This window comes from Syzygium oleosum, unplaced genomic scaffold (assembly GCF_021117445.2).
Source record: "Syzygium oleosum isolate NSW1041296 unplaced genomic scaffold, Sole_v2.1 Sole_v2.01, whole genome shotgun sequence".
In the NCBI taxonomy this organism is placed as follows: Eukaryota; Viridiplantae; Streptophyta; class Magnoliopsida; order Myrtales; family Myrtaceae; genus Syzygium; species Syzygium oleosum.
This window is the reverse complement of record NW_026607485.1, coordinates 31951356-31978906: the sequence shown is the minus strand read 5'-3', so window position 1 is coordinate 31978906 and position 27551 is coordinate 31951356. Positions and strand designations below refer to the sequence as shown.

The 27551-nt window shown below is 40.0% G+C and overlaps 2 protein-coding genes and 1 pseudogene across 3 annotated transcripts; 2 read left to right on the top strand and 1 right to left on the bottom strand.

Annotated features, from left to right (window-relative positions):
• Nucleotides 1-8215: 8215 nt before the first annotated feature.
• On the bottom strand, nt 8216-9006 carry LOC115692533 (uncharacterized). The gene is made up of 2 exons (XM_030619412.2): nt 8440-9006; nt 8216-8314 (listed from the first exon to the last, which is right to left on the bottom strand). The coding sequence occupies exons 1-2, from the start codon at nt 8879-8881 to the stop codon at nt 8232-8234; spliced, it is 525 nt and encodes a 174-aa protein (XP_030475272.2). The 5' UTR covers nt 8882-9006; the 3' UTR covers nt 8216-8231.
• A 3472-nt stretch (nt 9007-12478) lies between these two features.
• On the top strand, nt 12479-21185 carry LOC115692532 (disease resistance protein RUN1-like). Of its 2 annotated transcripts, none has more exons than XM_056316454.1 (5): nt 12479-13011; nt 14530-15634; nt 15731-16006; nt 18252-19127; nt 19555-21185. In XM_056316454.1, exons 1-5 carry the CDS (start codon nt 12530-12532, stop codon nt 20059-20061), a joined length of 3246 nt encoding a protein of 1081 aa, XP_056172429.1. In that variant the 5' UTR covers nt 12479-12529; the 3' UTR covers nt 20062-21185. The 2 variants fall into 2 exon arrangements, with proteins under 2 accessions (XP_056172429.1, XP_030475270.1); XM_030619410.2 differs by having other exon boundaries at nt 19652-19834.
• LOC130137491 (uncharacterized) lies at nt 20306-22256 on the top strand (annotated as a pseudogene).
• Nucleotides 22257-27551: the final 5295 nt, after the last annotated feature.

Below are 27551 nucleotides of genomic sequence, written 5' to 3'. Positions count from 1 at the left end.
CCCCCAAGCTCCAGTCCTGACATGAAATTTTCCAAGTGCTCTCCATTTCAATTTCAATTTCACAATGACATCGAAGTTTTGCCAATAATTATCGTGAAAACCTAGCTTTCGAAGAAGATGCAAGACATTAACCTAATGATGATTTAAGCCAACAAATGGTGCACGTATTATATTGTACTTATTTTTACGATAAATACTATCATATACCACCACATCTCCTAAAACTTTCATAATCCAGCTTGCATACATTGTTAGACAATTTGTTGATCTTTGTTCTTATCCAATTGAAATTGATAATAAAAATTGCTTCCATTAGATTTAAAGCAATCAAAATGGATAATGAGACTCTAACTATCACTTGCACTAATCGAGTTCCTTCTCTTTGATGGTACGATAATTTGACAATCGACCAACATAAAGTTAACATGCTCCAGTCACTCACCTCAGCACCAAAGTAGGAATATGCTTTCGTTGCCCTTATACCGGCATCCCAATATAAGTCAGAACATTTTTACTAGTATATGTTATGTACTAACACGATCATATAAGATGTTTTGGCTATCATCAATGAAAGGATGGTTATGAACATCCTTAAACTTCGCAATTACCCAGACTCCATCTTCGATGTTGAATCTAATGGAAGTTTGATGTCTAGTTTTATTCACTATCCTATAAATATTTCTTTGTTCATGAGATGAAACCGGTGGAGAGTATCAATTACAATTACAAAGAAATGTGCATCTTCGCAATATTCCTTTGCTACCACTTTCTTTTTATCCTTGCACTCCAAGTCCTACCAATTCTAATTTCAACATCTTCATCAACTTTATATATAGTGATATTATACTATGGAGCCTCTACAATCTTTTTTATTTAAAAAAAGTCATCATTCAAAGAAGAAAGATAAAGTGAGAAACAAATTAAGCTCTAAAAAGATGAAACCATACCCATTTATCCCCAAACTATTAAGCTAGTTACAGAGGATTAGGAATATTATGTCGAATATTTGTAAAACCATTTGTTAGTGACTTCAAAAGTTTTTTTATATACATACTTTGGTTCAGTTAGGTTTCAAAAACTTCAAGATCAAATTACATTGACTTGTTTTACCTTAAAAAACGAACATATCAGGCTTCATTTTTCTTCTTTTTGCTGGAATTATACATGAGTTGACTCATATCTAGGAGAACATGTGATATCCATGACAACTCATGGTTGGGGCCGCAAAACACACCAAAGGGCAAAAGACTAGAATATAAGCATTACCACCTTCATCAGTTTTTACCAACTACAAAAATGTGCCTAGAAAATCTTAAAGTATTCACACATGAGAGAGAGAGAGAGTTGTTAGGATTGAAGAATGCGCATGAGTGGTTGTTGCATCGTCGGAGTGTTCAACTTTTTCAATGAGTCGGAGTCAATGCTATTAAACTTCCGTTAAGTATGTGCGGTATGCTATTAAAACGTGTATCCAATTATTAGTCTTGCTGTGATGAGTTTGAGAGGACCAAATTTATGGAGTGCGTATCTCATCACTCTCTATTACTTTTCGAGAGGAATTTCATGGGAAAGAGGAAGTTTCTTCCGTGCTCTAATAGCATGTAAGTTTTCTTTATTATGGTGATCCTTTCACCTGAATTTTTTAGACTACAACATAATTTTCTTCTCAAGGTTTTTCTGCAGTGGTGATTTTCTCCTTCTAAAACAAAGGAAAAAAAAAGGAATAGGAGGATGCAGGGACAAAGTTATTGTTCACAATTTCGTCTCCATTTTTCTAAATTTTTTTTCAAAGAAATGTTAAGGAGGGGAGAAAGTCAAGCTGGTGAGAAGTGAGAACTATGTACTTCTCGTACATGGGAGCATCTATTCTAGAGGAACAATAGATCGGAACTTACTAGTTACTAGCGCTCTCACGAATAAGGCTTGATTTGGGCTTTGGAGAAATCGGTCCAAAGGAACCGCCGCAATTCAATAGCTTGCAAAGAAAGCCCACTAGAATTACTTGATTTTGGGGGAAATTACCAAACAATCCTAAACCTAGAGGTGGCCACGGGCCGGTTTTGGCCCGGAACCGGCCCGGTCAAACCCAGGCCCGGCCCGTTGACCGGGCCCGCGGTTCGGAACTGGAACCGGCCCGTGGCATACGGTCCCGGTTCCGGTTCCAGAAAAATTTGAACCGGCCCGGAACCGGTTCTGCGAAAAAAAAAAAAAAAAGCTGCAGTGTAGGCCATGCTGCAGCGCGGCAGCAGGCCAGCAGCCCGTTGCCATGCAACGGGCCAACGCCCAACCGCCAAACCCAAAAAAAAAAAAAAAAAAAAAATTTATCCGCAGCAGGGCCTGCAGACGTGCAGGCCCTGCTGCGGGCTTGCGCCTTGCGGCCCGTTGGGGCAACGGCTACGCCCCAACGGGCGTTTTTTTAATAATAAAAAAAAACACATAACCGTTGCAATTTTGCAACGGTTATGTTTTATTTTTTTTAATTCTAAATTTTCTTCTATTTTTTTCCTATAAATTCTCTCAAATTCTCACAATACACACACAATTCTCTCAAATTCTCTCCAATTCTCTTCTCTCAAGTCTCAAATTTTCTCAATACTCGAAATTCTCTCAAATTTTCTGAAATTCTCTCAATTTTCTCAATCCACGCAATTCTTTATTAATTCTCCCAATTAATCCGCTCAATTCTCTCAATCCATTCGAAAAATGGCAAGTGGAAGTCGAGTGCCAACTGGCAAAGGTAAGAATATCGCAATGGAATCCCATCATTCTTTTGATCCTCGTGAATATGCAGATTTTCAAGATGATGAAATCAACATTTTTCACGATGTGGAGCGCGTCCCGACGCAAGAAAGTTTTCATCCTCCTGCTGAAATATCTACAACAAAGGAAGCGGAATGGGAATTTACATCTGACATTTGGAATCACTTCACGAAAATGGAAAGGTTTGATATCGGTCAAAAAAGGTATGATATAATTTGTAAATATTGTGGAAAAATATATAAATATACAGGTGGACAAGGATATGGAACATTTAAACGACATCTTATGAGCAAACATCCAACCGAAACGGGAATCGATATCGGGCAACAACAAATTTCCGGGTACGTCAATCCTAACACTTCCCCTTTATTTCGTTTTAATGAAAAAACTTATAAGGAAGAATTAGGCAAATTTATTTCCGTTGAGTATTTAGCATTTAATTTTGGAGAAAGATTTGGTTTTAATGAATTTGTACAAAAAGCATGTGCTCCACAAGCAAAACGTGTTCCTAGAAATTCAATTAAACGAGTAATTAAAGATCTTTACAAAAATGGAAAAAATGATTTACAAAACTTTTTTATGCAATTTAATGGATGCGTGCATATAGGTAGTGATATTTGGAGTGATCATTGGCAAAATCATTCTTACATGGGCATAACATGTCATTGGATAGATGACGAGTGGACTATTCAAAAAAGAGTTATTGCATTTAGAGTTTTCGATGATCATCATACGACAAATAATATTTATAGAATAATTAGGCAAGTTTTAGAAGAATATTATTTGCTTAACAAAATTTTTTCAATTGGTTTTGATAATGCCGCAGCAAATACCGCTTCAATTGCCGAGTTAGAAAATATTTGTAAACCCGCTTTTGGCGGAAAATTTTTTCACATTAGATGTGCTTGTCATGTTTTAAATTTATGTGTACAAGATGGTTTGAAAACTCTTGATATTTTTCTTCAACCAATAAAAACGGCGATTCAATTTTTATGGAAACATCCCAAAAAAATGAAAGAATGGGGTAGATTTTGTAGAGATAATGGCAAAAAGCCAAAAAGATTTCCAAGAGATGTTCCAACTCGTTGGAATTCTACTACTTCCACTTGCTTAGTGAATCTTTAGCATATAAAGATTTATTATGTGCATTCATTTCTAATAATATACCTGAGATTAATTTATACCCACAAGAGTGGCATATTTGCCAAAAAATTTTAGATCTTTTAAAGGTTTTTAATGATGCAACTTATACTTTGTCTGGTGTTTATTATCCTACTACACATTTATTTTTAGTAGAGTGTACTAATATTGTCGGAACTTTTGATGAATATGAAAATGATGTTGAATTACAACATACTATAGTTGCAATGAAAATGAAATGGCTTCATTATTATAGTGAAATTCCCATGATTTATTTAGTTGCTTGTGTTTTTTATCCGCGTTGCAAATTGGATGGCTTAAATGATTTTTTGCGTGCGTATTATCAATGTTTACATTATGATGTGACAAATGTTACAACCATAGTACGTGAGGTTAAAAACGTAGTAATAGAATTATATAATGAATTTTATACTAAATATAATTTAGGTGATATTAGATCTTCTCAATCTACGGAGATACAAAATGATAGTACAGGTAAAATCAGTAGAGGGTACCAACTTTTATTACATAGACAAAAAAAACAAAAGGGAGTAATAGGAAATATTTCTGAATTAGAGAGTTATCTAACCATTTTATTTGAGTTTACTGAAGCCGAAGGTGGTACAGATTTTTTTATTTTGGATTGGTGGAAGAGGCACGCAAGCTAATACCCAATCCTTTCTCTTATTGCAAAACAGATTTTTTCAACCCCTTGTTCCACAGTTGCGGTCGAACAAGCATTCAGTGCCGGAGGTAATATTTTGAACGAACATCGTTCAAGATTAGATCCAGAATCAGTGGAGATGCAAGCTTATGTTGCTGATTGGACGAAGGCTCAATACCGGCAACAAGAGATAGATTGGAATAATGAATCCGAATTCTTTAACGACGGAGATATTACCGCTACCACTATCGGTACTGGAACGGGTAGTGACGATTAAGGGTAAAAGAACTATTGGAGTTGGCAAATATTTCGGGAACTCTTGTTTCTCATACCGGATACGCCCACGTGAGCTTAGGGAAACCGAAATATAATCCGACGATATGTGACCTCTGGTCCCCTGCGCACGGAATGCTTAGGTTTTGGGATAATTTTAGGATATATATATTGTACTACTTTTTTTTTAAGATCGTTGTAACGAATTGTAATGTGCTTAATGATAATTTATTAAGTTGAAGCCCTCTCTTTCTCTCTTGTCTTTTTTTTTTTTTTGGTAACCCGGGAACCCCCCGCACGGCCGACAGCCGAGGAGGTAAACCCGGGGTGACGCTAGCGCAGGACCCACCACCACGACGTCACACTTAAGAATCCCTAACGCCAGCGCTGGGATTCGAACTCCTACCCTTCGTGGGGGGAGGGGAGCCCGAAGCCAGCGCAGCCACTGAGGGCGGTGGTACATTTTACATTTTAATCACAATTTATATTGAATAATGTTCTATCACAAGAATAGTATTTTTTTAATTTTTTTTATTTTCATTTCTGTTTTTCTTCTTTTTCTTTTCCTTTTCCTTTTCTGTTTTTCCTTTTTCTCTTTTGTCTTTTTCCTTGTTTCGTTTTTTAAAATTATAATTTATATTTTAATTTTTTTCTTCCTCCGCGGCCGGCCATGGCCGGTGCCGCGCGGAGGTCGCCGGCGGCCGGGCGAGGGGCCCTCGCCGGCGTCGGGAGAGGGCGGCCTCGCCGGCGTCGGCGAGGGCGGCCTCGCCGGCGTCCGGCGAGGGCGGCCCTCGCCCGGGCCGGGCGAGGCCGGCCTCGCCCGACGCCGGCGAGCGAGGCTCGCCTCGCCTCGCAACCGGCGAGGCTCGACCTCGCCGGCGTCGGCGAGGCCGGCCCTCGCCTAGGCTCGGCGAGGCAGCGTGCCTCGCCCGGACGCCGGCGAGGCGAGGCTCGGCCTCGCCTCGCAATCGGCGAGGCTCGACCTCGCGAGCGTCCGGGCGAGGCCGGCCTCGGGCCGGGCGAGGCCGGCCTCGCCCGACGCCGGAAGGCTCGGCCTCGCCCGCAACCGGGCGAGGCTCGACCTCGCCGGCGTCGGGCGAGGCCGCCCCTGGCGAGGCTCAACCTCGCCAGCGTCGAGCAATGCCGGCCTCGCCCAGCCCAGGCGAGGGTCGACCTCGCCCGACGCCGGCGAGGGCCGCCTCGCCTAGAGGCCGGCGACCTCCACGCCGGCCTCGGCTATGGCCGGCCGCGGAGGAAGAAAAAAAAAAGAAAAGGAAAAGGAAAAGAAAAAAAACAGAAAAAAATAGGAACCGGCCCGGAACCGGAACCGGCCCGGAACCGGCCCGGAACCAGCCGGTTCCGGTTCACACTTGGCCACGAACCGGAACCGGTCGGTTCCGAATCATGGCCACCTCAACCTAAACCTATTGCAATTATGCCAATTCATCTTAAAACTTTTTGTTTCCCAACAAAAAAATATCTTAAACTTTTTTTTTTGCGCCAATTGAGTCCTAAACTTTTTGCGTTTGTGCTAATTCAGTTCATCTTGCCAATTTTGGCCGATCGACATTGACCGGTGCCAGCCATCCAGCCAACACTGACGTGGTAATTTTTATTATTGATCGGCCAGAGGCGGGGATCGACGAGGTTGGCCTTGCTCGCCCCTGGTGACGGCGAGGCTCGACCTCGCCAGTTGTTGATGAGTTCAAGCCTTGCCAGCGGCAACGAGGATGAGCCTTGCCAACAGTTGACGGGGCTGACCTTGCCGATCCCCACCTCTGGCCAGTCGCCAAAACCGACAACCGGCTAGAGGTTGAAGATGAAGGGAGGGAAAAAAAAAGAAATGGAAAGAAAAGAAAAAAAGAAAGAAATAAATAAATTCGAATAATATAAAATATATATTTAAAAATTACCACGTCAATGTTGGTTGGACGGTTAGGGTTCATATCAGTGCCGGTCGGCCAAATTGGCTAGATGGACTGAATTGATATAAATGCAAAATGTTTAGGGTTAAATTGGCACAAAAAAAAAGGATTTATGACTGAATTGACATAATTGCAATAGATTTAGAATTGTTTAGTAATTTTCCCCTTGATTTTGAGTATTGCCAAAGTATCGAGTTGTCGAAACGAAGTGGCCCAATGGGCCATGGCTTTCACGTTGAGATATTGAGAAAGCTACTTCGCCGGCGGCGAAGGTGATAGCCACCTGACCTGTAGACGGCTGAGGGTGGAGGAGGAGAAAGAGGCGAGAGAGAGGGAGAACAAATGAATTAGGTGTCGATCAGGCTTTGGAAGATTTAAATTGGGCGTGTTAAAGGATCAAAATTGAAGGGTCTCATGTCGCGATCTCACAAGAGAAAGGGTAATAAGATTGGATGGACGACAGAGGGTGGAAACAACTGATCCCGCGTCTGGAGAAGTAATTCCAAACGTGGGAAGCTTCCTTGCGCACGTAAGGACGAAAGTGAGTCCTGCAAAGACCTTTAGGAACGTAGAGGAAGCGGCCATTCAGCAAATTCCTGGAATTCGTAAGGCTTCTTTGACGGATGAAGAGCAGAGGAGACGTTCTAGTCAACACGTAATCTCCGAGACTCCTATGACTGCTTTTCCACCTACATTCCGGCTGCCGCACTTCACATTTTCATGTAAGTATCGTTTTTCATGTATTCCCGTTCACTGTGCTCTCCATTTCAATGCAATCTGTTTTTCTTTGTACTTCGTCCAAACCATGTTCAGACCATAAAAAGGATCAGTTTTCACCGGAAATCTCACTGACTGGCACAAAATACACCTCATGCATATGAATCACACATAGAACATCACGCCGAGTCTCATGCGAGAGCCATCAAATCTAGCCATGCACACATATCAACCCGATTGTTTTGTTAACTATTCTCGTGTTCTGTGCTCTCTCATCTTATGTTTTGTTAAGAGTCTCTTCAAGACTGTTCATTCTAGCCCCCCCCAAACACAACGTATAGACCCTAATCATCCTCAGAAGAAAGCTATTTAAAACACTACTACAATCATAATCAGGACAGAAGACGCGGTTATGCGAATCAAATCATCACTTCGCAAGAGAAAGGAAAAGTCAATTCCCCCCACCCCAAAAGTGCCCCCAAAGTTGGTTCCCAGCTAAATCCAATGTTTCTTTCCCTTTCATTCTTGTAATGATAATGCCAACCAAACAAGAGTGGGCGGGAGGAATCATTTCCCTACCAAGTTGGGGAACAGAATGTTTGGTCGCCTCCTGACGTTGACTTGACACATTTGTGGTGGAATCCAACCCTAGTTAGGGACGAAGGTTGAGGGTTTTAACTAATCCTTAACCCTGGTTAGGGTTATCCCGACTCGACCGGACCCGACCCGACCTAAGCCGACCGACCAGGGGCTCAGCAAGTCGATTGCCTCACCGAGCAAGCCACCACCTGCGCCCACTGCCTCAGCCTCGTCTTCACCACCTGAGGGTCATCGCCTGCAACTCGAGATTTCCCACATTCCAACTTTCTAATCAATACGCATGCACGTGACGACCGGCCGGCGAGTCTTTTGCCGGGCCGATCGGTGTTCGGACGAAAGGTGAAAGAGGAGGAGGATTACCGCGACTGAATATATTGCTCTGCGGGCTTCCGACGGGAGGAGCAGGAGGAGGAGGAGCATCACAGCGGGGGACGGTCGGCGACGCGGCCTCCGGCTTCGATACGCCGCCGGTGTACTGCTTATTGACGGCGTAGTAGAGCTCCAGGGCCGGCAAGGTGTCCGACAGGTGCCGATCCGCCTCCGGCGAGTCGAACCCGAAGCCCAGCTCGATGCACGCCTTCAGCTCGTCGAGGTCGTCGTCCGTGACGCTCCTGCTGCGGAGGCGGCGGTTCTTGCTGTTCCCCTTGCGGCGGAGCCACGCCTCCTCGCGGCACATGTCCGGCGACCACGATCGCTGCTTGTACAGGGACGACGAGCGTCCCGCCAGGAGAGTTGGATGCGGCGTGGCCAGGAACGATAGTTCGTCCGGCGGCGGCGGCGGCGGCGCGCGGGCACCCGACATGGTGGAGAGACGGCGGAGCGCGGCCCCTACCCCGTCGGACGGGGGCGTTTGGGGGGGGGGAGGAGGCGCGCTGGAGAGAGCGCGGTGCCTTCCGAGTTAAGTCTTCGGATATTTTTGGAGAGAGAGTCACGGGGGCTTATAGAAATCAGGGTTATGGTGGGTGGTCGGTCCAAAGTCAATGATGACCTCTCCTTTTTGCATTCTTTTATTTTAGCTTTTTCAGGGGAAAAAATTTCCAAATTTACCCGAAGAATTCTGTCGAGCTCATAGAGGGAAATATGCGATTTTCAAAATATTGATGATCCGTGACGATGATACTCAATAAAAATTGCACTAATCTTTCTTTAGTTAGTTAACAAATGCCCGCGAAATTGATGATAAAATCTTCGATAAAATTAGTGTCATCCTTAGATGATATCGTGTCATCCAAATTTATCAAGTATGTTTACTTTTCATTCTATTAAGGTAGCTGGGCAGTTAATGTCGCGTAGAGGTGTAATAGAATACTTCGGAAGTGTATCCTGCTTATGCTTTATGAGAATAGTCGCTGAAGATTGGATTTGCCGAATTTCTCGATCTGTCAACTAAATGGGAATCGATTGAGTTTTCGGCTTTAATGGGAATCGATTGGATTTATCGAAATGAGTTATTTCATCTCATTATATTTATTTCTTAAACCCAAGTCCATAAAAGTTATATTACTTAAATTGTGCATTGCAGAAAGTTCAGGAAACCAATAGAACTACTTGAAGGTTAGGGATGGTGGATGTTGGACAAAAGTCCAAAACCGGCAATGTCTTGGAAGCTTACTTCAAAGACTAGCTGTATCTTTTCATTCAGAATTATTCTCTTTTTGCTTGCTAGAGAAGTTGTCTTGTGATGCCCACAAGTTGGACTTAATAGATTTCCTTGATCCGACCATCTTAATATCATGCCATTATGTTTCGAATTCCAAGCATCGAGCTGGGCTTGGCATTGAAATGGGAGAATAAACTCTCTGTGGGGGTTTGAAATAGGCTTCATCAAGGCTTATACTAGGTGGGTCGACTTCAGGTCCATTTGAAAATATTGGGTATTCTCGGTTTTTCAAGTTAGCCATAGGCCACTTCACTCACTAATCGTCACGTGTCCGGGCCCAATTTTCATATTTTTCTCTCCTCCATTAGACCCTCCCTCTCCACCATTACTCTTTTCCTCTTCTTCCTTATGCGCCACACTATGAATGAAGCTGTCCAACTTTGACGTAGAATCCAGTTCAGATCTAGCCACGACCGCCTAGTGCGTGACAACAATCGGCGAGGTTAAGATTCCGACGGCCGTGTACGAGAGGCCACGATGGGCAACTACTGCGAGCTCAAATATCGAAAGGAAAAATAAAGGAACCAATCTGAGTCCACTGCAACCTCATCCTCGAGCCCACCACCGCATCATGGCCGCCGTGCCCACCGCCGACTACCTTTCCTTTTAACTTCCAAATCTGAAGTCTCTCCTCAAGTGACCCTCTCGCTGGGAGGGAGCTTCCCATATTTCTAGCCTTCAAAGAAGAGGATGGACTTGGTAAGAGCATCTTTGTAGTTGTATCGAAGCGAGGTTGGTGTGGGTGGTGGTGGTTCAATGGGAAATAGGCATTGCACAGAAACAGGAAAAGAGTGAAAGAGTTACAAAAAAAAAAAAAAAGAGTAACCGAGGAGAGAGGCAGGGAGGTAACGAAGGAGAGAACAAAAATGAAATGTGAACCCCATTTGAACACGTAACAATTAATGAGTGAAGTGGCCTAAAGATGACATGGAAAATCGAGACTACCTAGTATTTTGTCCCATTCATACATGGACAGGCATGGCTCGAGCGTGGTGGGTTATAGGAAAAATATTTTCAAAAACTTTAAAACTCGCTAATTCATCAAATTTCTTCAAAAGCTTATCAATCTTGGATCCTAGGAAGCAGGCTAGGAATCTAAGAAATTTTCTTTGTATTTGGGAAGTTCTCGACATGTGGTCGACCAAGACTCGATAAAATTGAATTAAATCAAGTTACTTATCGATTTTCCCATCGATGACGGCTTATGATATAATCACATGGTAATCATAATGATCGGTGTAATTAGTGTGCGCTCAATTAACATTAGCAATGTTCTTAATCTCATATTTGACATTGATTTAGACAGTATCAAAATAAGCAAAACTCGAGATGCAATTCCTATCACATCCAACGTTGGCGGACACTTTGCACTTTTGAAGTGCCATTCTTTATTAAAGTTTGCACTTTTGAAGTGCCATTCTTTATTAAAGTGCAAACGCCGGAAATCCTTTAGGACTAAATAATCTGAATGAACTGTGTCCTCTCGCACTTAGACGAAGTCTTTCTTACAAATTCTCGTGCAATGTAATCTAATCTTTTGATGGTGACTTAGACTTTGACAGGGAATAAAATTACTAAGCAAAATGAATTCCAAAAAAGCATCCATTGAAAATGAGCTATTGCTGTACCAAGTAATCAGAGGCGTTCTTCTAGAAAGTTTATCGTTACTTTTAATTTGTACGTTAGAACCGACCGCATTATTTTTAACTGAGAAAAAAAAAGTTTGATCTATATTTAAAGGTAATCCTTATCCAATTTTCAAATAGTACGCCCAATGCATAAAAAATTGTAATGTACCAATTGTGGGTGAAGACATACTTATAGATCAAAACCCTTTTTCTCAAATCAGCACAAGCATCAGCATACTTGCATAACTAATACATCTTGTGTAGGACACTACAATCGATTTACATGTCAAAGCTATCCTCTCGAGTTACCCAAAAGGCCTCCTCATTCATTTTGGATTTCTTCATTCCCATTGTATATTGATTTATCTCTAGTAAGTGCAGCATGACATTGGCAGACTAATTTAGCAAACAATATAAATAAATGGAAGCACCATCCTTTTTGCATGAAAGGCATATCAAAATTCACGTGAATTTTAGCTTCCAAAAATAGTTTTCTTCGTGCCCATAAGTATGGAACAACTCCTTTAAATCTATTGTCCTAATTTAATGCGTTCATTATAGATTTAATGGAACAACTTTTAACACCAAATTGTTGTACTTTCAAGCGTATTTCCACCTCGGAAAATTCGAAGTGTAATCAAAGTGATGAGCAAATATTCACTTGAAATTTTGCTAAAAAACAGAGATACATCGTGAGGATTGAGTTAATGCAAGTGAAGTATAATTTATCAAATTTTATTTTCTTGGATGCTTTTTTATCCTACTTTCCATAGTGGCTACTTGTCAACCCAAAATGGTACGACGAATCCTAATTTCATTCGCTTGTGCATCTTTAATGTGCGTATAAGAAAAAGACAAAAATAAACTCAAAACGATATATATATATATATATATATATATATATATATATATTTTGTAGTAGTCTTGCAAAAGAGATTAAAAAGAAAAGAGAGATAAAAACTCATTGATTAATGCCATTTCCTGGAAGCCACGTGAAGTACTTATTACTGTTGGGGGAACCAATGGAGCAGCTAACTTTTTTATTTTTAAAGAGATGAGATGCTTTACTTTCCGTATAAGAAAGACTAAAGATGCAAGTGGCTAGCGTTTTCGTCCCTCATTGCTCATTGTTAACCTCCTCTGTTTCTGTTTCCTGATTCTAATGGCTTCTTCTTCTTCTTCTTCCAAGCCCAGAAGGAGTTACGATGTCTTCCTGAGTTTCAGAGGTCCGGACGTCCGCAATCACTTTCTCGGTCATCTCTACGCAGCTCTAGACCAGACGGGCATACACGCTTACATCGACGATGAAGAGCTGAGGAAGGGAGAACAGATATCGCCCGCGCTTATGAAGGCGATCGAGGAATCGCGGATCGCCGTCGTGGTTTTCTCCGAGGACTACGCCTCTTCGCCATGGTGTTTGGAAGAGGTGACCAAAATCATGGAGTGCAAGGAGCAAAGAGACCTCACGGTCTTTCCGGTGTTTTACAAGGTGGAGCCAAGAGATGTGAGAGGGCAGAGACAGAGTTATGGAGAAGCTATGGCTAAGCATGAGGTCAAGTTCGGGAAGGATTCGGAGAAAGTAGCGAGATGGAAGAAAGCTCTTTCTGAGGCAGGTAGCTTGGCTGGGTGGCATTTTACTAATGGGTAACACTTCTACTACTTCAATTAGTCTTAAATCTTTTGATGCTTCAATTTGCCACTCTCTCCCTCTCTCTCTCAAGCGAACACACCCTCACACAGCACAGATCACACCTATCCAGCACACGAACAGAGTTACCATGTGCGAGAGCCGTTCGTCCTTTCAGAGCCTCCGATGGCCACACCACCGCCCGAGTGCTAAGTCCCCACGCCGCCCCAACCGCGTAACCTCTGCCCCTCTCCGTCTCTCTGTATCAAGGGGCTGAGGCGACAACTGGCGACCCGGATCGGGCGTTGGTAAGCCGTGGGTGATGGTTGCCAGAGGCTTCACGTTGTTGATATTCATCACTGCTACTACTTTGCTAAGAGAAATACCAGATAAAAGGATAGGTGTTCGGGCAATTGAAGGAAAAATAAGATAATTTCAATGAACTTTGTAAAGAGATCAAGACAATGTCGATCAACATTTAGCATATCTAATAATTGACTTGAATTTTTAATAAATGCAAAATAAATTAACACAACATTTGGAATAACATGAAAAATATAATCTTAGATTCTTGTAGATACTAGGGTGAGCATTGTATGTATGGATAGGCGGTTCCCACTTTAGAATCGGGAGTCGACCTGGGAACCGAACACTGAGGGCCGGCTCCACAAAATGGGAATCGGGAACCGCCTTCTAATTCCTGGACCCACCTGGGAACCGGATCACCGGTCCGATCCGGTTCCCGGGTGGGTCCATGGAACCAGCCGGGGAGGCGGAGAAGGGGTAGGGAATGGCGGAGGAGGAGGGGAACGGCAAGCACCGGTCATCGAGTGGGGTGGAGCAGAGGTGGGAGAGGGTGAGATGAGGGGCGAGATGAGCACGGCAACCATGAGGTGGAGCGGGAGTGGAGGGGGGGGGGGGAGAGAGGGGGAGCGAGAGTCGGGTTTTACGAAAGGGTCAAATTCAGGCGTCGAGTGAGAGAGTGAAGATGGTGAAGAGAAGATCTACATCTCTCTAGAGAGAGAATGAACGCAAACTGTGAAAGATAATGGACATTGGTTCGAGGTGACTCGCTCCAACGAGATTGTGAAAGATAATGGGCGCAAACAGTGAGAGAGAAAGAGAGAGGGGAGAGAGCGTTTTATTAATTAGAGAGAGAGTCCAGTCCTTAAAAGCTTAAATTTAAATATATATATATTTACATGTGTATCAGTTCGGTTCGAGAGTGGGCGGTCGATTTCACATTTGAAATCGGAAATTGGATTAATATTTATCGGTTCCAAGAAATTAGAATCAGAAACTGGACCGATCCCCATGAGAACTGCCAGTTCTGGACCGGTTCGGTCCAGTTCTGGGTGGTTTCCGGTTCTTTTGTACACCCCTAGTAGACACGGGCATCTTCCTAGTTGAACATATTTAGACATTCATCTCCAGATATATTGCGGACTAGTTTATTACTCAGCAATTCTCTTTAATTACTTATTCATTTCTTTGGATTGCTCTATGAGTGGTTTCAACTAATTTTCACTTTTCAGATATGAAGCGGGGCTTATACAACATATTGTACAAGAGATCTCAACCCAACTAGATCGAACGCCATTAAATGTAGCCAAGTATCCGGTAGGGATAGATTCTCGAGTACAAGAGCTTAAAACAATCTTAAATATACAGTCCCAGGATGATGTTCTTATGGTAGGATTATGGGGACAAGGAGGTGTAGGGAAGACAACCCTTGCTAAAGCCATTCATAATGCTATTTTTAGAGAGTTTCAAGGTGCTAGTTTCTTGGAACGTGTTCGAGAAAATTCCAAAAATTCCACTGATTTGGTTGCTTTGCAAGAAAAATTGCTGTCACAGGTATTACCAGGGAAGAAGTTAATAGTCTACAGTGTTGGTGGAGGAAGTCGGTTAGTTCAAGATAGACTTTGTAATAAGAAAGTTCTCATTATTCTTGATGATGTTGATGATGCATGCCAATTAAATGCTTTAGCCGGAGATTGTGAGTGGTTTGGTAATGGAAGTAGGATTATTATCACAACAAGAGACAAGCATTTGCTGACTTCTCATGGGGTAGATCGGAATCATATGTATGAAGTTAAAGCTCTTGAGGATGGTGAAGCTCTCCAACTTTTTAGAAAGCATGCTTTTCTAGGAAATCAAGTAATAGAAATAAGCAGCACTCTTGTTGATCAGGTTTTACACTATGCGAGAGGCCTTCCTTTGGCTCTTGAGGTGTTGGGTGCTTTCTTGTGTGGTAGAGGAGAAACTGAATGGAAAAGTACCTTGCAAAAACTTGCCAAAAGTCCTGACAAAAAGATCAATGATGTGTTAAAGGTAAGTTATGATGGATTGGAAGACTATGCAAAAGAGATTTTTCTAGACATTGCCTGTTTCTTCAAGGGGAGGAGTAGAGAGTATATTAAGAAAGTTCTTGATAGTTGTGATTTTGAGACGACTATTGGAGTACAAATTCTCATTAAGCGCTGCTTGATTAGTGAAGAGTGCCAGACCTTACAAATGCATGACTTAATGCAATTAATGGGTACGGATATTGTCAAACAAGAATGCCGTGATGATCCCAGAAAACGCAGTAGGTTGTGGCTTTATGATGATGTTCTTGATGTTCTATTAGGAAATGTGGTAAGACTTGTGATAATAATTCATATTCAATTCTTATGTTTGACTTTGTTTATTATAGTTACAAAGTAATGTTAATATATTCAAATAAATACACAGGGAACAAATAGGATAAAAGCTATTGTTTTGGAGCTACCAAAGCCAGAAGAGATGTATATCGGTCCTAATGCTTTCGTAAACATGAGAAAGTTGAGGTTGCTCATCCTGCTTAATGTAGATAATTCTTTCCAAGGTCTCATCCATCTCCCCAGTGAGTTAAGGTGGTTTGAATGGCCTAATTGTGCCTCGATTCCAGATTTTAACTATGGTCCAAAGAAGTTAGTTGGACTTGATATGCGGAAAAGCAAGATCAAAGTAGTGGGGGAACAATTTAAGGTGCGTATTTACTTGGTCTTTTTTTCATTACTTATATGTATTATATTTGATGATGTTTATTGCTGTCCTTAGGAAAACATCTACAATTACTATATTCTTTACACATATTAAAGCATCAAATGTAGGCCGTCAATCTAGTAAATGAACCAATGCCGTTAAAATCTTTGGTCGTAAAAACTATGCCTTCTAATTGACAACTTGTTGGTTATATTTGAAAGGGTTAATACCGCGAAAAACCCCAAACCGGTACACCTGTGACGAGTTTATCCCAAATTAATCTTTTGACCACCAAAAACCTTAAACTGGTACACATGTGATAAATTTACCAAAAACTAATTTTTTGACCGCCAAAAACCCCAAACCAGTACACTTGTGACAAATTTACTTTCCGTTAAATTGAAATAATATCACAAAAAAACATAAATTGATAAATTTGTGACAAACTAAGGGATAAATCATAAACTAGTATACCCGTCAACTATCACGTATCATCCAACTCAACAATTTGAAAGTAAAATTTAATGTAAACTAACGGAGAGTAAATTTGTCACAGGTGTACCGGTTTGGGGTTTTTAGTGATAAAAAAATTAGTTTGGGGTAAATTTTTTATAGGTGTACTGGTTTAGGATTTTTTGTGATATTAACCCTATTTGAAATACATATAGGAAATATTTCATTTTTCATCCTTGTACTTTAACTGCTTTTCTGATCAAGTCTATGTGTTTTTAATTTTTCTAACTAATCTAGTCATTCTATTTATACAAAATGTATAATCAAGTCTCCCCGACATCAAATCTGACCAAATCTAGCTGACGTGATCGTCCAAATATGACATGGATTGAATATTGCCTACATGGACGCCCACCGTAGATAATGAATAAGTGCCCATGTATGTGTGATATTTAATTCACGGTACACTATCGAGTCGTCCAAGGGCCACGTTAGCTTTAGATTAGGCTAGATACTAGAGAGACTTGATTAGATAATTTATGTAAGCAAAAGGACTTGATTAGAAAAATCAAAAGTACAGGAACTTTATTAGAAAAGTAGTGAAAGTACCGGAATGAAAAATAAAACTTTTCCGTCCATGCACACGAAAAATGACAGCAACGAGCTCAAACCATCATGACTTTGAGAAGAAAATTGAAACAAAAACTTCTTGGTTTGTAATTTGACATTTGAGTGCTGAATGAGCTTAATATATACCATGAAACTTTTAATTTGATTTGTAGGTTTTTGATATATAGTTGGTGATGGTCTAAATGTTTTCAAAGACCCTTCCCAAGAGAGAATTGAGAAGCCACATCTTTAGAACTCTGGTAATGGGTATATCTCTTTTTCTTGTTAAGTTTCAATTAGTGTACTAGCTAAAATAATAGAACTTAAAATAAAATTCAACCCATTCGAAGATAATCAACAATATTATCAATGTGATTGAGCTTGCTCCATCTCATGCTAGAAAATCTCTTTTTATTTTTTATTTTACTTGTTTGAAATATTGCATATACTTATGTTACTCCATAAAAAAACAATGCAATCTTATGTCTTATTTTTCTTTTAATTAGAAGATAAATCTACAAGATGAGGTTTAGATCAACTCAACATAAACTTCCACATAAGCTTTATCGGGCAATTTGATTGATATGGATATTTATTTTGTTATTTTCTTGCAAAAAAATTCAGGTCGATATCGACATTTAGGATGATTTAACAAATATAGTCTTAGACTCATGCAACGCATGGACATCTTACTGGTTTTACATAAATTTCAATAACTTTAAGATATTGGTAAGCTACATAAAAATATTGGTATTTTATTGAAATAGTTGGTAATTTAAAACTATCTAGTAATTGTAGGTGCTTTTTAGAAGTGTTGGTAACTTACCAATGCGTTACCGAGTAAACAAGTTTCCAGTCAAAATTTTGTTAGCAATGTCTTTCAACCTTTTAACCAACACGGAACAATGTTCCGATTTCTGCGCTTCAGAACAGCAGAACCGCCCCTAATGTAATTTGTTCAGGAAAATTGCAAGGACAATTTATTGGCCCGTGGACAAATAGGAGTGCTTACTTGTTCATCCATGTTTTGGGGTAATGCTTATGAGTTATGATGTGTGAAGACTTTTGCATATAGTTTCCTAGTATCTGAACATACCACTAGTTCTTTTAATTGAAAACTTAGAGCCAGATTTTGAATTGACTATTTATCTCAGTTCTTGTTTTTCACCCGAAATGTTTCTTGCAGGACTTTAAGAAATTGAAGTTCATTAACTTTAGTGAATGCCAGTCTCTTGTTTGTATGCCAAACCTCGATTGTACTCCAAATCTAGAGCAATTGGATCTCCATGGGTGCAAAAACTTAGAGCATGCCCACACATCAGTTGCATGTCACGGCAACTTACAATTGTTGAATTTAAGTGGGTGCTCTAAACTTCATGATCTCCCTACTATGCTACAGTCCAAGAATCTTCGACATCTCAATCTTGAATATTGCTCAAAATTGCATAGGTTCCCTGATGTTCCGGATGAAATCGAGGGCTTGCAAGTACTTAATTTAAAAGGGACTTCAGTTGAGGAACTTCCTACATCCATAGAAAATCTTGTCTCTTTGGAGGAAATGGATTTAAGTTATTGCAAGAAACTGGCAATCCTTCCGTCTAGTATTTACGGGTTGCGAAATCTTACAAGCCTGAGGCTTGAAGGCTGCTCAAAACTAATCAAGTTTCCAAAGAAGGAGGAGGACTCGAGTGATCCCCACGCGAAGACGGGCTTTCCAGAGTTAAAGTTTTTAAACCTTAGCGAATGCAATCTATCGGAAGTAGATTTTCTGGAAAATGATTCCTGTTTTCCCTTTTTAAGAAATGTGTATTTGAGGAAAAACAATTTTACTAGCCTTCCTGCATGCGGGCAACTATACAAGTTGGAACAGTTGGATGTTTCGCATTGCCACCAACTCCAAGAGATCCTCGAGATTCCTCGGCAATTGAACAAACTATCGGCAAATAACTGCGAATCTCTAAGTAAAATTCCCTCCGACATTGATGCTGACGTTGTTGACTTCTCTTCATGTCATGAACTGCTCCGTAATGGCTTCACCATGAATGATTTGTTCAACCTTGAGGTTAGACTCTATCTCACTCTCTCTCTTCGATTACTTTGGAGTTTTGTACATGTTGACTGCACGAGTGATTGTATATTGCGAAAGGCTGAAAATCCTACATGAGTGGGCTAATTAAGAAAAGCAAGCATCGAAAGTGATTCTGCATGTATACGTGGTGGAGGTGGCTATAAGGCTACGCAAAGGATACTCTCTATTTATGGAGCTCTATTTCGCTGTGGAATTACAACGAAAACCATCAACAATACATGTACATTCAATTACAAAATCTTCAACAATGCATATCCCGTATCTACCAATTAAGCACCAAAAATCTTTGTAATGCTATTGCTAACTATAGCAAAATTCTAGGACTTCCCACTTAACTCATTGAAACTCCTCTTTCTAAGAGCCAATTTCGAAAAAAACTAACAGTCTACATCTGTGACAGAAATTTCGTCCAAAAATTGCTTGCGACCTTCTTCTACCTGGAGGAGAGATGCCAAAGTGGTTGCTCCCTGAAGACGAGGGTTCTATTTCTTTCACAGCTTCAAAGGACTTGTATAAGAAGTTCCTGGGATTAGCTTTTTGTGTTGTATTCCAAGAAGGAAAAAAGAATGAAGAATTCAAGCTTCAAGCATACGTTAATGGCCAGAATACGATGGAAGGCTCAAGCACTTTCGGTTCATTGGATTTGGGTCATGTGTGGCTTCTATATTGCGTACCAGAGGTGCTGTGGAAAGGAGACCCTTTTGGTCCAAATGACTGGAGTCATTTCCAGCTTATCATTACAGCACCGCCTAGTGTAACTGTCAAAAAGTATGGATTCCGGCTAATATGCAAGCCACTAGAGAACGATTTGGAGATTTTGCTTCAAGATGATCAGTTGCTGGATCCAGCTTTACTCTACGAGGTTTCGCATGAAGATAGTCAAATGATCATAGAGGAAGAAAGTTGAAGAGAAACCAAAGATTTACTAGATAAAAAAATTAGCACAGAGGAAAATAGTTCGAGTAATTTAGTGCACAAAGGGTCAAACATGGCTGCTCAATCTTTCCAACCAGAATTTGCAGGTAGCGAAATCTTGTAACCCTGATGCTTCACGGCTGCTCAAAGCTAATCAAGTTTCCATAGAAGGAGGAGGATTCGAGTGATCCCTATACAAATACATATATCTTGAGAAGAGATCCTTGAGATTCCCCATGGCTTCAAAGGACTTGTGTTACAGGTTCCTAAGATTAGCTTTTTGTGCTGTACTCCAAGTGAAAGGAGGAAAAGAGAATAACTTTGCGATTGAAGTATCCATTGATGGCTACATTAATGCTGCACACTCATGGACTTTCAGTTCGTTGGATTTGGATCATCTGTGGCTTAATTGTTACGAAACAAGGAAGATGTGGGGAGTGAACGCTTTTGATCAAATGACTGGAGTCATTTCCAGATTAGCATTAGAGCATTGTGAAAAAGTGTGGATTCTGACTAACATGCGAGCCACTAGAGAACGATTCCGAGGTTTTACTTCAAGGCAATCAATTGCCAGATTCCGATTTACTTTAAGAGATTTGGGATGAAGATAGTCCAACGAGCTTAGAGGAAGAAAGTTCAATTGAAATAGAAAATCTACCGGATAGTCAAATGAGCACAGAGGAAGATAGTTCAACCAAATTAAGTCCACAAAGGATGAAACATGGCAGACTTCTCAATTGAGGTCCCTCTCTCTCTCTCTCTTTCTCTCTCTCTGCGTTAGTGTATGTGTGTACGTGTGTTGATACCGAGTGTATGTTGGGCACACTATGTTTGTATACTACAAAAGCCGACAATTCTAGACAAAGAAAAAAATCTAATATGAAGTGATTCTGCTTGTACTTGCAACAGGCGTGGCTGCAACACTTGCAAGGGAATGGTTTTTATGGCATGAGTATCATATTTGACGTAAGCAAGGATCAATATGTCTAGTTATTACACAATGATAAATATGTCTGATTATTATAGAACTCTAGCTTGGTTGAATCACAAGGATTATGCTCAATCCAAACTCTCTACTTATACTAATTACAAACTTGAGTACTTCTAGCAATTTACCCTTATAACAGAAGTATCGTTATTCTCGAATTTCTCCTAATTACCGAAATGTTCTTCCTTGAGGAGAGATACCAGAGGCGTTCAATCTTGTTGACAACGGTATCATATCTTTCATGGCTTCATAGGACTTGTATGACAAGTTCCTAGGATTGGTTCTTTGTGTTGTTTTTGGTGCAAACGATGGAAAAAAAATCTTTCGACATCGTGCCACATGTCAATGGCCAAAGACAGAATGTGCTAACAGGAACTCTTGAGTCATTTGATTCGGATTACGTATGGATTCAGTATCTCAAACCAAATGTGTATAGGGGAGTGTTGGAGGGAGGAGTTGATTTTGGTCAATTTGAGGAGTCATTTATGATTTAGCCTTAGACTTAAGAGTATCGATTGGAACCCTGAAAAAGTTGGGATATGTGCTAAGATGCAGGCAACTAGAGGATGATTTGAAGGTTATGCTTAAAGACAATCAATTAGTGGATCTAGCGGCACTTTGTGAGGATTCTGATGGATCAACATATTCAGGAGAATTCTTATGCAAATGTCACATATCTATAGAGGAACCGGAAGCCAGTGAAACAGATTATATGGGAAGAGTCGAGTGGTAGTAGTGTTGGGCTTGCAGTTCTTGAGGAAGCAACCGTTAAGCTAGCAAAACAAATCAGGGGTCGAAGTTGCTGCACATCCATTGGGAATACGCAGGAACGCATGGCTAAACAAAAAAAGATGCAAGGGAAGATCCTCTTCTTCCTCGACAAAGGCATGATAACCTTTCATTGCAGCGACTTCTGAGGGAAGGAAACTACTTTCGTTTCGTTGCGATGGTGTGTTTCTGGTGATACTTGTTTTATGCCTACTTTTATTTGATTCAAAAGTGAAATCACGAGCCAGTGACGCACTTGTCATGAGTCCATCAAGAGAAATATATATGAGCCTACCGAAAGGTTTAGTGCACACATTTTTCATATGCAAATACTTACGGGAAATATATTTGAGCATAAGCATAATTATTGAATCTCTATCCTGTGGAGCTTTTCTCTAGATATGTTGGCATCGATAGTTTCTAATTTACATAATTTCTCAATGTTTTCAAAAAGTTAATTTTTTTTCCTTTTTGCTGATTAAAGTTTTAGAAAGTACAAATTAGCAAGGGATAATGACACAGATAGTCCTTGAACTTTGACCCAATATGCAATTTGGTCCATGAACTTTTAATTTGTTTAATGTGACATTGAACTTTAGCCCAATACGCAATGCCGCCTTTAAATTTTTAATATGTTCAATGTGGTCTATAAACTTTTGGTACATGTTCAAGTTCGTTTATGAAATATATGAAAATATTCAATATTATCTTTTCATTAATTCAAGTTCAAGAACAACATTGAACATTCAAGTTAGTAGTGGTGTACTTTTTGTCATGATCTCACCCTTTCACTAATTTTTGGGTACTTATGATCTTTCATCTATTTCTCTCTTATTTCTTTCTAAGTGTAATTTCACATTAATGGTAGTGGTGTACTTTTTGTCGTGAATCTAAAGAGTGATCAAAATTTACGTTTGGTTTGTACGTTTCTTTTCAGTATATGCTCACATATTTTAGCTTAATAAGCAATAACATGATACGTTTTCTTTTATAACTGTCTTAACTTTACATTTTATCGAATTACACTTAATGGAGCCAAGTGGCCCATTCTTATGTTTTGGGTAAAAATCCAGATTTTTGTAATATAGTATAAAAATTTCACCATTTCGTTACAAAAACATTCCTTGTTTAAATGACTATGTGGTGGTTTGATCATATGGAAGGCTATGGTGTAAATCTTGATGGTTGCAAAAGTTTTGCTTTTCTTTTTTTCTTCCCTCCAAAAGAGACTTCAAAATAGGTTTAACCAGGCGAGTGAAATCGGCGATTCCGGCCTTGGAACCTGGAATTGAACTGATTCTACCTACGGTCAGCTTGACACTAAAACGATCAGGCCATTTTTAGTCGGTTCTTGGCTTGAATCAGATCTGATGCTCACCCCTAGGTATGGCCTTAATATTTGCCACAAGTGAGTGGTGTCTTCGCAATTTTTCGGGCCTGGGTAAGACCAAGGTCTCGGATATCTAAAATGTTGCCCAATTTTTCGGACCTTTTTGGTCTTGAATATATCAAATGTGCTTCTAAAATAATTTAGGAGTTGATCGCACCAAGAAAAAATAAATTGAGAACTCAATTCCATTTAGTGGGACTTCCAGTGCACTATTCTCTCTATATTGAGAACCTTTTCCCACGCTAAACTGTTGAGGAATTTTCTTTTGTTTTTTGCCTTTCTTCCTTGAAAAAATTGGGCAACGTTTTAGAATATTCTCCAAGTAAGTTCCAATTTGATTTTCTCATATTCGGTTGGGACTTTACGAATAAATAAATAAAAATTTAATGTAAATTTAACTAGAAAATCTCAAAACTCGTTAATTCATCTAATTTATCCAAATGCACGTTATCAAGCAAGCTGGCTGAGAATCTAAGCATTTTTCTCTGTATTAATGAAGTCGTTGATATGTGGTTGAGCAAGGCTTGGTAAGATTTTAAATCAAGTTACATACCTATTTTCCTTGTCGATGAAGATCTATGATCATATCATATCGAATTCATAATGATTGGTGTAATTAGTGCGCTCGATTAACATTCATGATGTTCTTAATCTCATATCCGAGATCGATTTGGACAGTACCAAAATAAGCTAAAACTCCATAACGCAATCGGTATCCCATCCATTGGTGGACACAATGCACTTCTGGAAATGTCATTGTTTATTGAAGACCAAACGTGGAAATTCTTTTGGACTGTACAACGTGAATGGAATGGGTCACTTCACACTTCTTTTGGATGGATCCAATTATTTTGATAGTGAATTGCACTTGGATTTGCCAGGGAATGGATTTAGTAAGCAAATCAATTGCCAAAAAGCATCCAATGAAAATGAATGGTCGGGGATGGACAAATGCCCCCACTCGAGCGAACTTCGCTCATTTTTCAGAAATCATCGACATCAGAGATTATGACAAGAGCCTTGAGTAGTAGACAACATGAAGAAAATCGACAAGTCATAAATACAATGAAGATATCGACAACAAACTATTGCAGAGTTTACTAAGTGTTGAAGAAGCATCACCTACGAACAAAGAAGAGGAGTGCCTACACGCTGGTCGAAGATAAAGGCAATGGATTGACACGAGCACATGATCGCAGGGTGGCTATGTTTATAGTGTTGAGATTTGTAACTTTTTGTGGATAATTATCGATAAAAGATAGGAGATCATGTCTAGAATTTGTAACTCTCATTTCATTTGATTGAGATCATATGTGAATTCAATATTTCGTATCAAATGTATTGTGGGGAGTTTCAAAGGGAGGAGTTAATTTTGGTCAATCTAACGAGAGTTTTTTACGATTGAGCCTTCAACTTAGAGTATCGGGTGGAACTGTAAGAAAAATTAGAGTGTGTGATAAGATAGAGGCAACTAGAGGATGATTTGAAGTAGGGTTGAACAATTCCAAGTTCTGTACAGGTTCCACTTGAAACCTAATGGAACTTGAAACCTACTCATTAGTACAGGTTCCTTATTTCTTGGAATGTGGAACTTAAAACCTATCCTGTCATAGGTTCCAGGATCGGTTCTAGAGTCTACCCAGTATCTACTTGTATTATTTATTGAACGATTACAGTGAATCATCACCTTTAATGACCACCACTTGCCACTATAATCCACTGACTACAACTTATATTTAGACATACAATAAAATACGAAACATTAACAAAGTAAAAGTCCCGGTCATAAAATGAAAGTTTAGACTAGTAGTTCCAAATTATACACTCATCTTCGGATGCCATGGAATACTACAGGTTCGCACGAAGACATAGACAAAGAAAAACATAAAAACTTGTTCCAAGTTCCACCTACCTAGAACCTAAAACCTACTCGTCGAAACAGGTTCCTCAATTTTTTGAACTTTGAACTAGACAGGTTCCCACCGATCCGGTTCTCGAGTTGTAGGTTCGACCCTAAAATCATGCTCACCCCTAATTTGAAGGTTGTGTTTGAAGACAATCAATTAGTAGATTGAGCTGTGTTGGGTGGTCTTTGAGTATTTTTCATTCCATAAGTTAACTTAGAGGGTGAAACTTTCCTTCACACTTATAATATGACCACTAGCTTCTTCCATAACCGATATGGGATTAACTCCAGTAATCTCCCACTTACACGTGACTGTACCGTTAGGCTCGCATTAAGCTTGGGGAACCGGCCGTCTTTTAGTTGACTATGATCGTACCATTAGGCTCTCATTTTCCTTCCTCTAATGAAACGATCAAATTTTATTTAAGTACTAAAAATGAAAATGACCAAGTTGATTATTTTGCGGCCAAAGAAGTGACTCTGGCACTGGGGTTTGTCTTCGGAAGGCTCGCCAGTGGAATTGGAAAAAATACAGAATTCCGTAGAGAGCATGGCTTTAAAAGTCATCTTAGTTGAAATCACGGCTGAAAGAGTCTTGCGACTTTTACTTCTCCGGAAAAGTTAAGCATTCTGTCGCGACCTAAATTTTCTCAGGCTAATGGATTATTAAGACTAAGCCTAACTCGGGCCCTCCCAAACCCTACCAATTCGCAACTTAGGATTTAAGTTTTTAACATGCAAATATTTTCAGCTTGGAGTCGCCACTAATCTATTTGTGGTAGGTCGATTAGAAACCTAAATAAAACATAGGGAGATATGTTTTATTCCTACGAACCAGAGATTCTAAGCTCGGGAACTTGATTACGCTAGATCTAGTCTAACGCCCTTTCGGTACATTTTCTTTTCAAAAATGTTTATGCATGCAGTTTGGATCCATTTTATTGCCTAATCACTAACATGTGAGATGTTCATACGGGTACGCAAACCACCAAAGTAACACCCAATAATCAAAACATTAAATAAATTGCAAGATTGGGAGAATTACTTACCTCGAAGCAACGTAAGCATCTGCATTGTTAGCTAGAAAATCACATCAACAATCCTAATATGATTTCTAATTAACAAGCAGTTCACTCAATATTTTTTAGGATTTTCACTTATTTAAATGAAAGCTAACATATATGTAATGACGTGCAAAAATTAACATGCGATTAATGCAACCTAGCATGCGAACTATATGTCATGCGACGACGTGACCTAATTCTAATGACGGACAAATGATTTATTTTTGAATGAATTTCGGAATTAAAAAAATGCCTAAATTAACATGCAATCTATTCTAAAAAAGGATAATTTAATCTATCCTAAAGTGACTTCTTTTTGGTATTTTTATGAAAATTCGAAATCAAGAATTACCCTAAAATGAACCATCGAGATTAGGCTAATATCTAAATTAAACTAGGAAATAAATTACTCTAATTCCTAATTTAAATTAAAAAGTCATCCTATCGACTTATTCAAAGAAAGTTATTTTAAACCTATCCTAAACATGCATCATTATCTTCTAATAAAATCAATTCAAATCCTAACTAATCTTTTTTTTTGGAATTTTCTTTTTAAAGGAAATAAATCAAACAGGCAGATAACCACCGCGATCAAAGCCAATCCACGCGATCCGCAAGATTTGTTTTATTATCTTTGAATTAGGGAAACGATATAAACCGGCGATCATATCCATGTGATTATGGATATTGATGGAAGGCTATTCGTTTGAATTTGGGAACAAAATAAAATCTACTATCGTATCCAAATAGTTATGGACAGGATAAAGATTTTCCGTGCCACCGAATATCGTATCTCATGGTTGAGATCGGATAGTCGTCCCGACACGTTGTTAGGTTAGGAATTTCCTAACTTAGTGTATTTTTTTGGAATCTTGGAATATGCCATGCATCATTCAAATATATCTACTAATCAACCAAAGACAACAAAATCACTCGAATTAGGAATTTAAATATTTGAAACAATATCGGATAAAGTTTCTTACCTAATTTACGGATAACTTCCAAATTCGAGCTTGATGCTGGATCACGTTTGCGGATTTCTTTCCAAATTTGAATCGCTGGGATTGCGGATCGGGACAGTGACCGACGGTGGGTGATCGACGGCAGACGCGGCGGCGACGATGAGAGGCGGTGGCGGTGGAGGCCCACCGTGGGACGGCGATGGGGTGGCCAGCGGCGGGCGCAGTGGTGCGCGCGGTGGTGCCCCCAGTCAATCTGCAAAACAAGAATAAGGCCACGGCAATGTAAGGACGCCACGAGGCACTGGGACAGCAGTGGCTTGGCGTTGGGACTCGGGGTGACCAGCAACTTCGGAGGATGTCAGGATCGCGGACTGGAGTTCGTCTCGGTTGTACTCGCGGTGCTA